Source organism: Trichophyton benhamiae (genome assembly GCF_000151125.1).
Source record: "Trichophyton benhamiae CBS 112371 chromosome Unknown contig01535.1, whole genome shotgun sequence".
Lineage (NCBI taxonomy): Eukaryota > Fungi > Ascomycota > Eurotiomycetes > Onygenales > Arthrodermataceae > Trichophyton > Trichophyton benhamiae.
The window spans coordinates 395,545-408,895 of record NW_003315109.1 but is presented as its reverse complement, the minus strand read 5'-3'; the positions used below and the strand labels follow the sequence as shown (position 1 = coordinate 408,895).

The 13,351-nt window shown below is 47.8% G+C and overlaps 5 protein-coding genes across 5 annotated transcripts; 3 read left to right on the top strand and 2 right to left on the bottom strand.

The window, feature by feature from the left end:
• Nucleotides 1-506: 506 nt before the first annotated feature.
• Nucleotides 507-1,244, top strand: ARB_06427 (uncharacterized protein; the record flags this gene model as incomplete). The annotated part of the gene is made up of 1 exon (XM_003015258.1): nucleotides 507-1,244. The coding sequence occupies one exon, from the start codon at nucleotides 507-509 to the stop codon at nucleotides 1,242-1,244; it is 738 nt and encodes a 245-aa protein (XP_003015304.1).
• A 405-nt stretch (nucleotides 1,245-1,649) lies between these two features.
• ARB_06426 (uncharacterized protein) lies at nucleotides 1,650-2,397 on the bottom strand (the record flags this gene model as incomplete). The annotated part of the gene is made up of 3 exons (XM_003015257.1): nucleotides 1,650-1,911; nucleotides 1,941-2,062; nucleotides 2,155-2,397. The coding sequence occupies 3 exons, from the start codon at nucleotides 2,395-2,397 to the stop codon at nucleotides 1,650-1,652; spliced, it is 627 nt and encodes a 208-aa protein (XP_003015303.1).
• A 1,696-nt stretch (nucleotides 2,398-4,093) lies between these two features.
• ARB_06425 (uncharacterized protein) lies at nucleotides 4,094-4,600 on the top strand (the record flags this gene model as incomplete). Its single annotated transcript, XM_003015256.1, has 1 exon — nucleotides 4,094-4,600. The coding sequence occupies one exon, from the start codon at nucleotides 4,094-4,096 to the stop codon at nucleotides 4,598-4,600; it is 507 nt and encodes a 168-aa protein (XP_003015302.1).
• Nucleotides 4,601-5,565: 965 nt separating this feature from the next.
• On the top strand, nucleotides 5,566-10,548 carry ARB_06424 (uncharacterized protein; the record flags this gene model as incomplete). Its single annotated transcript, XM_003015255.1, has 3 exons — nucleotides 5,566-6,474; nucleotides 6,558-7,020; nucleotides 7,190-10,548. 3 exons carry the CDS (start codon nucleotides 5,566-5,568, stop codon nucleotides 10,546-10,548), a joined length of 4,731 nt encoding a protein of 1,576 aa, XP_003015301.1.
• Nucleotides 10,549-12,036: 1,488 nt separating this feature from the next.
• Nucleotides 12,037-13,049, bottom strand: ARB_06423 (uncharacterized protein; the record flags this gene model as incomplete). The annotated part of the gene is made up of 2 exons (XM_003015254.1): nucleotides 12,037-12,100; nucleotides 12,139-13,049. 2 exons carry the CDS (start codon nucleotides 13,047-13,049, stop codon nucleotides 12,037-12,039), a joined length of 975 nt encoding a protein of 324 aa, XP_003015300.1.
• Nucleotides 13,050-13,351: the final 302 nt, after the last annotated feature.

Below are 13,351 nucleotides of genomic sequence, written 5' to 3'. Positions count from 1 at the left end.
AGTACATGGGCGGGGCCTTGGCAGAGAACCGAGTATAAATGCATGCATATCACAACCAGTCCCTGCCGGCCTTGCATATCCAACAAATAATTCCCTGTTTACAACATCACGTCATTAATATGCATGTGAGTCTTTTTGTTATGGTCACTTCAGCTGATCGAGTAGTCCAGATTGAAAGTATCTTGCCAGGGGTATCGATAAGTATTAAAGACGAACCTGGGCATGTAGGATTCGAATTGACTGAATTTCAGACCAACCTGATTAGCAGCAGCTAAGGAAATATACTTACACCCAACAACGCCGTTTTTGTCTGTGGCGCCACCGGTAGCCAAGGAGGAGCCCTGGCGTTAAAGCTCCGAAAGGACCTAAATTGGTCCGTTCATTCGACCGCCCGAAATCTTGCCTCGCCCGCGGCAATATCTCTTCTCGAAGCCGGCGTGAAACTTACCCAAGGAGACTGGGATAATGAGGCAGCACTAATTGCTGCGCTTCATGGATGCAATAAAATGTTTCTCTGCTTATTACCGGATTTCAAAGACTCAGACAGGGAACGACGTCAGGCAGAAGTCATTGTCAAAGTCGCCAAGGCTGCAGGAGTCAAGCAAGTGATCGTGTCGACTTCTCTAGGTGTCTTCACGCTGGATGACCCTCAACTTGAAACTGAGGTCCGAGAACACCTTACGCCGGACTCTTTTATGGCACGACATATCGCTAGCAAAAAAGGGGTTGAGGATGCAGTTCGAGACGGGTGTTTCGATTATTGGACCATCCTTCGGCCCTCCTTCTTTATGGCTAATTTCTTAGAGCCCAAGGTTGTAAGGTATCCTGAGCCGAGAGAACATGGTACTTGGACTACAGCAATGACACCAGAGTCTCGATTGGCTTTAATTGACCACGTTGACATTGCAGCGTTTGCGGTTGAAGCCTTCCGTGATCCTCAGAAATTCCATGGACGTGCATTCGGGCTAGCAAGCGATATATTGACAGTCCAAAATACACTGGACATACTGGGAAAAGCAGCAGAGAAGCCACTCAAAGCAATATTCATGACAGATGAAGAGATCCGAGAGAAGCAAAAGACATCGAATGTATTCACCAATTCTCAAATCTCAATGAGATATATGACTAAATACATCAACATGGACGAGATTACGGGGGTCATTCAACCGACGACTTTCAAGGAGTTTTTGGACAGAGAAGATAAGGCCGTACGCGAGACCTACAACAGTAGGAACAGTATATAAAAAGGACCAATTTGTGGAGCAACAATCACAGTTATATATGTCAACAACCGTTTTCATCTGGAGCAATATTCAGTCCTGAAAATTCTCCTATTGCCGCCTAGTAACGCGTAGTTTCTCTCCCTGTGGAGGAAACATGAAGTTAAGCAGTGAGGCTCTCTTTCCAGGGCTTTTTGTAACTTCCGCTTCATATTTAAGAAGCGCACGGGCAGTCGCCCGTTTCACCACGTAGGCCACAAACCATCTCCCCGGGCACACGCGTCACCCATATCCGAACGGAAGGAACGACGTACTCTCAGTAGTTATAAACTCCTTTTAGTTTTGGTTGGCTGTTCGTTGGATGATTTTTCATGCTTTCGCGAAAACCTCAAAGGATCAAAGCGTTCAGGATTTTGATAGATATCCCGATCATGGTGAACCATCTGGGCGGAAAAAAACGGTTCGAAGTCCGGACTCAGCGGAAATTTGGATTCCCTCTCCGATATTAATTGGTTGACCCGAGATAATATCCAGAGTGACTAGATGTACCATCACGTCATTGAGGCGCATGGACTCACGCACAGCAGGCTCGAGACAGTATAGTTTGTCAATTGCCTCCTTGCTTGACATTCCTCGGTATTGGGCAGAGACGTTTTGACATTTGGCAATCAAGGTGCCGACGATCTCATCGCTAGAAGGACTGAAGTGGATATCAAGTACAACACGGATAAAACCCAACCGATGGCAAAGACGAACATGGAAATGAGGGCGAGGATGTGACCAGCTACTCTTTTCGCGGTCAGCTGCTCCGATCCATAATTCTCAGATATTTCAATGAGCCACTGGATTACGTCGCCTAGAAGAAATCGATATGATTAGAATCAGAAGTTGTAATCTGGAAGTCAAAAAATACTGCTTGAACATTCAAACATACCTGGCCATCTCTCTGACTTTCTTTCACATGACGGTACTGAAAGTCGGTCTTCCACAGTGGTATCAAAATCTTCAATAGCTTTCGCTCATAATATTTGGCACGCACGGAGATTAATGGGCCTGCCATTGGCCGCATCCCAGGAGGGAGACAATTAATAAGACAAGCGTCCACCAAGACGGCATTGGCATACAACCTCGACTGCTCCAAATAGTCTTCATCTTGACATACAGGTAGTCCAACCATGATGCGGAGTGATGCCCGGACAATGATTAATACCATGGAATCCCACTCTTTGATAACCCTGCCCTCTTAGAATCTCACCAGTATATTTGAAATGCCCCTTGCCATTCTTCGAATAGTATCTTAGTAAGGGAACTCATATCCTTCCCTCTTAGGTGGCAATGAACGATATCAAAGTGAAAGGTGTTTCCCCAGACATCCTTGTCAGACATTAGATATTGAAATTAGGCATTCTCGAGCAATGTATTGAAACTGGATAACTCGTTTCTAGGTTTGTTGAGAAGCCCAGCTTAGAGGGAGGAAGTACTAAGCCAGCCACTCCGATCCACATGGTAGGAAGGGCAAATGTTTTGTTAGCCTTTGAAAACTTTCCGTCCCTTCACGCATTGTCTCTTACATCGATATCACTGAATTTGCGAGAGAAAAGGCCCAAGAAAGAACCTCATCTCCAGAAGAAATACCGACAACATTAAGCTGAGCTCATACATTGCTCGGTTGATTGGAGCTCTTGGCCATAAACAGGGACCAAGGGAGCAGTAGGATTGCTATTGCAACTGGACCAACCAAGAATTGATTCACCGAGGCTATAGTGAGTTTTTAAGGGAGAGAATGTGTAAAGATTTAGATTGGTATAAGAGGTAGCATGGGCTGGGTATATAGCTCCAATCTGGCTCTTGAAATAACGTACAACAATGGCAAATGTCGGGATTATAATTGCCTTAACGAGTTAACCAGGTATGCATAAGTAGCCAGTGACGAGATAACTAGTCAGGCTGTATGTGCTGGGGTTTGCATCCATCACAGTATGCATGCCAGCATCTGTAGGATTACTTTGATCTAGAAATGGAAAAGTATTCCATCGGTTGTTCTCACCCGGTGTAGGCCGAATGCGAAGTATTAGTACCTATTTACCTTTAGCCGTTGACCCAACCCGAAAGTCTAAAAAATGGGCCTTCACCAAAGTGTTGGAAAAAAGTTTTGGATTACATAACCAGGTTAGATCACGTGAATAGAAGGGCGATCGTATCATGTGACCTTGCTTACCTAAGGCCGTCGAGCTGTTCAACTTTCTCCGGAACGTGTGGCTTCGAATCGGCCCATGCAAATACACCGTCGCGAAGTGTCCCATCCGCCATATCACCTTAATCAATAACGGGGGGGTTGGATGGGCTCAAAACCACCATGGCATTCTATGATCTGAATATTCCGTATAACGAACCCAACGAACCGGGAATTGCTAATACCTTGCGACTCTTATCTGAATGTGAGTTCTCCAATGGATCAGATACACAGCTTCAGGAGAATATCAAGCTCATATGTCTTTTTTTTAGTGGGATACTCTACCGTAGCCCTTTCGCAATCGATAGCAGGAAAACTGCCTGCGACCGTGTCCCCGTTGCCTCTACCAAGCAATGTCCCCGCGTCTCTCACTGTACTGACTCGATTAAATATCACGCTCTCGGATGCCACACAGAATCAGCGTCTAGCAACGTTAGCACAATCGTTCTCACTTGTTGCTATACGCCCTGTGAATGAGAAGGCGCTGTCGCAGGCTTGTAATAGCCTTGACTGTGATATCATATCTCTTGACCTGTCTACACGACTGCCGTACCATTTTAAATTCAAAACCCTCTCCGCAGCAGTATCACGAGGCGTACGACTTGAAATATGTTATGGACCCGGAGTAACGGGTAGCGGGATGGAAGCGAGAAGAAACCTAATATCAAATGCAGCATCGTTGATCCGTACTGCGCGGGGCAGAGGGATCATTATCTCCAGTGAAGCGAAGCAAGCTCTTGGTGTCCGGGCGCCATGGGATATTGTGAATCTTGCGTGTGTCTGGGGGTTGAAATCCGAGAGGGCGAAGGAGGCGGTAAGTGAGGAGGCTAGGAAAGTGGTGGATATGGCTCGGGTAAAGAGAACGAGCTTTCGCGGAACAGTGGATGTGATATACGGAGGGGAGGAGGAGGACGCTGGTGCAAAGAAGGTTGACCTGGTCAATAAACCAGGAAGGCAGCCAGCCACCGTCTCTCTGAGCGCGTCTGAGGGGGGCGGCATGAAACGAAAAGCGTCCTTGGGTGGTCCTGAAGGCCCGAGTAAGCCTTCTGGCGAACCGCAACTGTCCAAACGAGAGATGAAGAGACGGGCGAAAAAGGCCAGGCTAGCGAGCGCCAACTCTTCAGACGCGTCCCCGGCAGCTTCATAATGGGCTTCATCCATTCGATTCAACCATAACTACTCCGTATCTCACGATAGTCTGGGCTGCCCATCCCATATCTAGCATAGATTAGCCAGCCTGTGCAAGTGCATCTGCCTCTTCTCTCAGCCAATAACAAGCTCTTCCACGCGTGTGGCCTGTATGATTCGCCATCACCGTAGCACAGTCACAGCATCGGCTCCCCTCCAAGGCTACTCTAGGCCACATATATCATCTCGCCATCCTCCCGCCTCATCCCTCTAACGCAACCCTCTCTTTCTTCGCTTTCATCCCATCTTCTCTCGATATACTTAACCTATACACGTGACCGCCTCATGTGACCTACTAATCCTCTATTTTGATTGGCTGTTATGTGCGAAGCTCGGACCCACTCAGCTGACCGAAAAGAGTAAAGAGGTCCGTGCGCAGCCTTGCAAAAACTTCGCCTTTTCCTCCTTTTTCTCTCTTTCGCACCTCAAATCTCAACATCAACTTCACGACATCGCGTCTTCACCTCTTCAACTCCCCAGTTTCTCGCCATCCGCCCTTCTTTCAACCCCCTACTTATACTCGTTGTTTCGCGCTTCCAGTGGCAGACGGTGGCGTCACCTTGTGATTCATCTCGGACTTCTTCTCATCTCCCATCTCGACAAATCACGCTTTTCACTGTTCTGTTTCCAGGGTATCTTGGAATGCGTGTGAACAAACCAGCAGAAACATAACTTTCCCCCCAGTTAAGGACCATTTTATAATTGTCCGCCTGTCTCATTTCATCTTCTCTACGTGTTTTTCTTTTCTTTTTTTTTTTCTTTCAGCCCTGTTGAATGTGTCGATTCGTCGTCACGGACTCGCTGCCCTGAGGAAAACGTACTGGAATTGCCCAGTTGAAAAAAAGACCCTTGAGAGGACAAGAGAAAAAATAATATATCTCGCTGCCTAAGCTAGCTCTTTGCCCTGCGGCTACATAGTTAGCCATGGCAGTGTCTTTGAGCTCGCCTGGGAGCTCAAGTTCTTCCTCTTTCGACCCATATTCTGAAAATGTCACAGATTCAAATTCACAGAATAAATCCCAAGCCGGAACACCCGGACAAGATGACAGTGATGTTGCTGCTTCCAGTTCCACTGTCGTTGCTTCAAGTGCTCATTCCAGCCAGTTTGTTTCACGCGGCCACCGTCTGGAAACCCCCAAGAATGTATCCACTGCTGCTGAGATAACTCCCTCTGCCACCAACAGTACCCAGTCTCGCCGGAAACGCAAACGCGGTGCAGCTGGTGACCATCCAGCAGGGACCCAGGTTTCAGATGCTCAATACTCATCAGAGTATGATAGCCGTCATTTTGGTGTTAAATCCCAGTCAGACTCGCCATCGAGTTTCGTGGATGGCACAAAGCGTGTCAAGTTCAAAGATGATGTGAAGCCGGACTTTTCCGTCGATCCGTCTATGGATACCATACCCGAGGATAAGTCCAGATTACCAAGGGAAATATGGCAGCACATTTTTACTTTTCTCCCGCCTGTTTCACTTGGACGTGTCTTGCAAGTTAACCGCACTTTTAAAGCTTTGCTTACCACTGGTCAGCCCGAGTTGCCCTCTGGCCGTGCAACTCTAGGCTCACTGAAATATGTTAATCCGATTCACATTTGGTCCATATCACGAAAATCTTTCCATTCAAGCATGCCACGTCCGTTAAGCCCTTTGTCAGAAATGGATATGTGGAAACTCATCCGCGGATCTTCTTGTCAGTTTTGCAACAAAGCCGGGTCTGTTCAATCGCCAGAAACTCCGCCCTTTGAAAGTGGACCGGGGGAGAACGGAGTCAGAATCATTTGGCCTTTAGCCGTTCGTTCCTGTGGAGACTGCCTAAAGGCAAATTGTGATACCGTAAGTCATACTCGATTACTACTCTCCCTTGTTTACTGTGTGTCGTTTCTTATGCGAATTGAAAAGCTGATTACCTTTATCAGGAAATGGATCTTCTCTTCTCCTCTACTCTGCCTTCAGTTTTGGTTCCTGCTCTCCCCTTTGCATTCTTAACAGCATCGCTGCATTATGTTTCATCTGTTTCTCTTCGTGGAAGTCAACCTCCAGTCGGAATGGTCCTTACCAAGCATTTTCTAAAATCCCAAGTTGAGGAATTAAAATCCAGATTTGAGGAAGTCAAAGCCTTAGGGCCTGCAGCCGCAGAGGAATGGATGAAAGGCCTTGATGGAAATGGCAAAGAAAAGATCGCTGACGCAGCGCGATGGGAGCAATGGGAATTGGCGGGCGGCCTTCGCAGTCTCAAGTCATCTCACCAAGCTCCATCTAATGGTACTAAGACACAGTCTGCAAAGCCTGAAACAGCTGACGCAGCCTCCGCACGTCTCCCTATCGCAAACCATCGTCCAAGTAATAGCCTCGGCGGCAACGCACCATCCACCAGTTTAGGTATGTTATACCCTCCATACATTGTCTCATTCCCTTGTTCCGGCTCTCGAGTTTCGGTCTTCTAATGACTTCCTTTGGTGTTATCAATTTGTGCTGTCCCCATTTACCCAGCTATGCTAAGGTAGTATAACTGTATTTACATCATTTTTACTGATAGCATGCCCTTTAGATACTGCTATTACCTCACGGCCTCGCAGCACCGGTGCTCAGCCCGGCTTCCCACTTCCACCAAACTCCCAACTTTCTCGGGAACGCAACCTGCGTCAGATCAACGAGGCAAAAGCCAGTCGTCGAAGTGAAATCGAAAGGCGATGCGCAGAACTTGACCCGCCTCTTGCTCCCGAGGTTATCAACCATATGGAATCGTTCACAGCTGCGATCCAGATCACACATCCATTTACTGATAGAGATTGGGAAATCTTGAAGCCTCGGCTTTTAGCTCAGCGCGAAGTTGCTGAACGTCGTGAAAATGAGCGCAAGCTTCATGACGCACTTCTCCAAGCAAAATCTGATGAACGACGTCACCAAGAGGCCCAACTTAAAGAAGCCAAGGAGCTACTTGACCGTGAATGGGAGGATGTCCAAAAACCAATCAAAGAACGGATGGCCGGCTATGCCGATGAGATCATCCGTGAAGGTTGGCGTGGGGGTGAAGGGGTCACAAAGGAGAAGTGCCCCAAGTTCGCAGCCGACGTCATTATGTATGTTCGGAAGAGGTTCTTGGAAGATTTAGCCCAAGAAGATGCGCGTGCTCGTGCTGAAGGGAAGCCAATTGAAGAAGATCCTCCAAACGGCCCTCCTCGGCGCAAAATCATCTTAGAGAACATGAAGTTCATATTTGACACAAAAATCAAACTACTCACTGAACAGTTCCAAAAGGAGCTGTTCTTGTGTAATGGTTGTGATAATAATGCCAAATATTACGGCTTCGAAGGTGTGATTCAGCATTACGCTGCTAAACACACCAACGTTCTCAGTTTAGGCAGTGTTGTTGTTCATTGGCGAGCAGAATGGCCTGAGCGCCCTCCTTTCAACCCTGACCCTGCCTCTGCAAAGCTGCTCATGTATCCTATGCCGCGTCCGCATGGCGGGCAGCCACATATGGGATACACTAATCCTCAGCCATCCCCCGGTCCATATAATAGAACACCATACGGTACACCCTATGCGTATGGGACTGGCCCTTATAGACCACCTTCCCCCCAATACTACCCTCCCCCTCCTCCTGGTTATGGATTCTCTCCTCAACAGCCCTACCCTCCAGGCCCCTACGAACATCAACATCCACCACCAAACCCACCATACGGGTCACCTTTCCCTGGCCAGGCTTATCCACCACCATATGCTCCGGCTGATCCAGGGAGACACCCAGGACCACCATATCAGGCCCCTTACAGTGGGCCAAGCCATCCACCTGGGCCTTACAACCCCGCTTACCCACCTGCTCCACATCATTCAAGGCCACCGGCTGGTGCTCACAAGCCTAATCAAGGCAGTCAGTCGTTTGGCCTGTACCAAACACATCTAGATGAAATCGCTAAGAATGCTCGAAGTGTTTGGAATGGCACCTCCGGCATCAAGGATCTTCCCCACAATGTGCGAGCCCACGTTGTAATCCATCATGTTACCACTCGGTTTGTTGATAAGTTTGGACAAGAACCGGCACTCACCCTTTTCTCTGATGGGTTGAATTCTCATCCTCAAATGAAACCAATCAGAAATCTTAGCGGCTTGGTTTGTAAGGCATGTACTGATATGGCGAGCTCGCGCCGTTCTCGTCAACATGATTCCCGCAATGACCGAAAAATGTATCATCTTCCGGCTCTCTTCAGCCATTTTCAGTCTGTTCACGTTGATGCAGCAGCACCTGATGGCACTCAGCCCGATTGGAAGGTACATATGCTATTATTGCCCGACAATGCAGTCATATCATCGTTGGGTCAAGCTCCTGGCATGGACCAAGCAAAGTTCCATTTGATTACTTCCGCCTTTCCCTGGGTATTCTCGCCAATCACTGCCCCCATTGCCCCTGCTCCAGTGAAAGCCGTGATAAAACCAAACATCCATGGAGTTTACGAGGCAAAAACTAGTGAACATACAAAATACCCTGCTGCAAGTCATGGTGGTAAGAAGTCAGCCAACCACCAAGTCCTCGAAGTTGCCGTAGATGACTTCCCAAGGTTCGTTGAATCTCCAGATGATCCAAAACACTTTGAGCCGCCTCGGGATGATGAGTATGACCCTCACCGACCAGCATTTATCGAAACCGCAACGGACCCCTACGCTCGTGGTGCCCGTGGAAACGCTGGACCTCGTGAAAAGATTCAAGCGAAACATCGTCAAATTGAAACTGTTCCCGGAGAGGAAGCTGAAATGCAGGCTGACAGTAGGCGTCCTCGTCAACAGCAGCAGAAGCACTCATCTCGGGGAAAAGAACGAGCTGCAAAATCTGGTGGTGCTGATATTGTGCCTCCAGCAGCAGGGAGTGGACATTCGCAACCCGGTACAAATCGCCCTAAAAGCCGAAATGTATCAGAAGACGGTGAGGTTGCTGAATCCAACGAAGCTAGGGCTGAGGGGGGACCCTCTCCCACTGAAGAGATGAATGCAGCGGAGCACTTCTTGAATAACTTTGTTCCTGGCCAGGATCAAGGCGACTTCGGAACAACTTCTCGAGGATCCAATCCGCAAACACACGGTGAATCTAGAAGTAAATGGCCCAAAACGGCTGCTGCAGAAGAGCGAGAATGGCGTACCTCCACTAATTCTCATGCCGGTGCCGAAGCCGGTCATACAGCCCAACCAGGCCGTGGTGGGAAACATAATGGCTGGGCTGGACGTGGAAAGAGCCCTACTGTCGGACGTGAATACCGTGAATTTGACCCAAGAGGCGAGGCATTCGACATGCATAGTGGCCCCCCTTCAGTTCGTGGGGATGTGCTGACACCTGATCAGACTGAAGCCCGCGGTCGAAGCCGTGTAGCTACTGCTGATGTGAAAGCTGGACCGGAAGCCCGGGGCGGGCGACCTCACAATAGGTTCGAGCGGTATGAAGCCCAGAGGCAAGAATCTCTTCGACCACGTTCAAGATCGCCTCTGCCACAGGAACGGACTGCGGTAGAGTACTACCGTAACCGTAGCCCTCGAGCGAGACAAAGAGCTGCTGCTCTTGCCCCGTCTCATCCACAGGAAGCCTATGTCGAGCGTATCCCCATTGACCATCCTTCCTACGCCAGAGCACCGCCACAGGGCCAGTACCGCTACGTTGAAGAGTATATCGAACCTCCTTACGAAGGTGCGGTGGAGTACGTCCCCGTGCGTGTCGCGGCTCGAGAGCCACAGAACGGAGGTCAGTACTACATCGAACGTCCGGTCCACCGCGGTGTTCCTCAAGAATACGTCGACTATGATATGGAATATTCTCGACATCCTGTTATCGAACAACCTCAACATTATTATCATGGACCAAGCGCACGAGATATTCCTGAGGGTCCTCCAGTCGGTTCACGCCGTGCCAGGTATAGGTAACAAGACCTCTACTTGTTGCGTCTCTTTTACCTGGCCCGTCTTCATTGAGCCTTTTTATTTTTGATACTTTATGTTTCATTCTATCACTCAGTGTATTAAAGAACGGGACTTGTATCTGTTCTTTTCTTCTTTCTCGAGTGATCGCTTCTCTAGTTCTTTGTCACGGTATAGCATTGCAGAATCGATTCTGCTGCGAATGCCTTGTTGTGCGATGTTTTCTTTTTCTCCCTGTTGCTTTTCTTTTCACGCTTTATTACGAGCAACGTATCCTGATTTCCAACCACTCAATCAGTTTACCTCTTTGCTTAGTATTTTGGATTTTCTTGTACCAATAATCTTGACGTTATTCCCCTTCACCTCCCCTACACTTTGCGAGACTGCTACCGCTAAACAAAAGTATCTTGTTTCGAGAGCACCATGCCCTGATCGAGAATGCTGGAGATGAGCGCCCCGCTCATTTCTACATTTGTCATCCTCTTTGTCAATTGGCGTGGACATATTACCTACGTGCTGGGTCATATGTATGATACCTGGTTCAAGTGGTGCAGATATCTAACAGAATGAAATCTGTCCACATTGGCCTACTTGGTCTGAGCCTGGTAGTTCCATTCAAGCGCTCTTCCTATCAGCTCATCAAACTTTGTTTTTCCTTTGCCCTTTTTTCAGTGATGTTATTTCGGCTGCGGTGAAATGCTGTTTGTCGTATTATGTTGTTATGTCTCTTTCACTGGCTAAGGTGGTTCTTTATCTGTCACTTACCCCCAGAAATAATATGTATATTTACCTTAAACTCGGTTTCCTGGATCCCTATGTTGCCTGACTTGGTAGGCAATATGTCTAGAGATAGCTGGAGCCTGGAGCTCCTGCAGCGTCAGTGATAAACAGAGCCCTTACACAGGCAGTGGAAAGCAGGCAATGTCTGCCTGCTTGGCCTGTCTTGCTATGATTCAATGCACAAGGCACCATGTCTGCGTAAATAATAATATATTTTATGTATGTTTCTCTGTTGCTGGTCCACTTCTGCCGGCCATTTGCAGTCAGAATTGTATACCATCCCATTGAGCGCCACTTCAAATAAACAGGAGGATGCATCGTATCAATTTGATCCGAGGGCGCAGAGGCATCTGCTACAAGTGGGGTATATTTGTTACTTAGGGAGCTATCAGAAATATTAAATATTTCTATATGACTACCCAAGGTAAAATATAAGAGCATACTTGTAATACCTTTGTTGTTCTAATTCCTGACATGTTCCTTTCCCTATATTGTTATCTCGCTGAATAACGGTATATAGCGGTAACTGATCCCAATAGAGCATGGTTCGTTATGTAGACCTCGACGAATAAATGTTATGATATCCGAATGGCTGCATATCTGCGGTGAACTTCTTTATACTTGCGGATAGAATAAAAAGCGGACAAATAATAAATAATAACTTGATCCTTGGGCTTGGAACATGTCTATATTACCATCACTATACTCTGTACATTACTTTAATATGAGCCAACAAACCTCGATAATCGCTAGTCGGATTTCTGATGTCTTATCGCCCCTAGAACCCTTCTAGCCCAATTAAACAGAACCACGCACCGCCCAAGAAGGTGGCCGAATGCCAATGGCACGCCAAAGTTATACCATGTAAGAGGCTGTAGCAGCTCCACCCTCGGCACTGGCATCATAGCATGGCACTCATCTAGTGAAGGTAGATTCCCAAGAGGATTCCCAGTAAATTGTCCAATAGCTTCAAGGATAAGCCTGGCGGTATCTTTAGGATGGCTTAAAAACGGTGAATGGCTGGCCCGGAGTTCCCTACACGTCACACTCGCACCCATATTCCTAGCCATACCAGCCTGCATTCGCTGTATGAAAAGGGGCAAGCCCCTATCCTCCGCTGTGCCAATATACCAGCACGGTACATCCAACCAACCAGAGTAGGAGTGTTCAGCGCCTTCAAACAATGCTTTAAGGCTCTGCGATTGAAGCTGAGAACACCAGTATTCTGCCTCGTCTGCTGGTACATCGTGATAGAATGCTTCACGCGGCGAGGCGACAAGTTCGGCGAACCCCGTTTCCTTGTTGACGCGCCATAGCGGCGGTGGGCGTCCAAGGAAGGGGTCCATAAACGCGAGGCCGGTGAAAGTGAAGCCGGAAGCAATCAGAATGAGGCCGATGATGTACCCTGGCCCCGAAGGCTGTTGATCCTGATCTATTGGGCTATCTTGTGGTCGAGTGAACCCCTTGATGGCACTGTTTCCTACCATACCGCCGTAGGAGTGTGCAAGGACCACAACATTACGGCCCTGGGTAGTCTCGCCTGATATAGCCATTCGTGCAGCATCAAGGTCATCTTTGAACGTGGCTTCAGGGCTCCCTTGGGTCGATGGAAGAGTTACTAGGACACATTTGAAATTTTTTTCTGAGAGAATGCTGGTAATCTTTTCAAAACATGTGGGTTTGTGCCAGGCACCAGGTATAAAAACGAGCGTTGGCAGGTTAGACATCCCAATTATGTGGATATCGACGCCAGAGATTCAGATTTATATATCCTTTGTCATTATATATAATTGGCAGAGATATCCGTTCGATCAACATGCATGTCGTTTGGATCCATAAACTTTGTGACGTTTTAAAATAAGGAGAGCAGGCTGAGTAAGCAGTGCTCTAAAAATAGTGATGACATAATCATATAGGGCTGTTCACGTGAGCGGCCCGACCACCAGGTACAAGGGTGATGACATCGAAGTCAAAGAGTAAATCAAACAGGGAAATCATCATCAAAAAGGAATCCAACTTTCTATTAAAT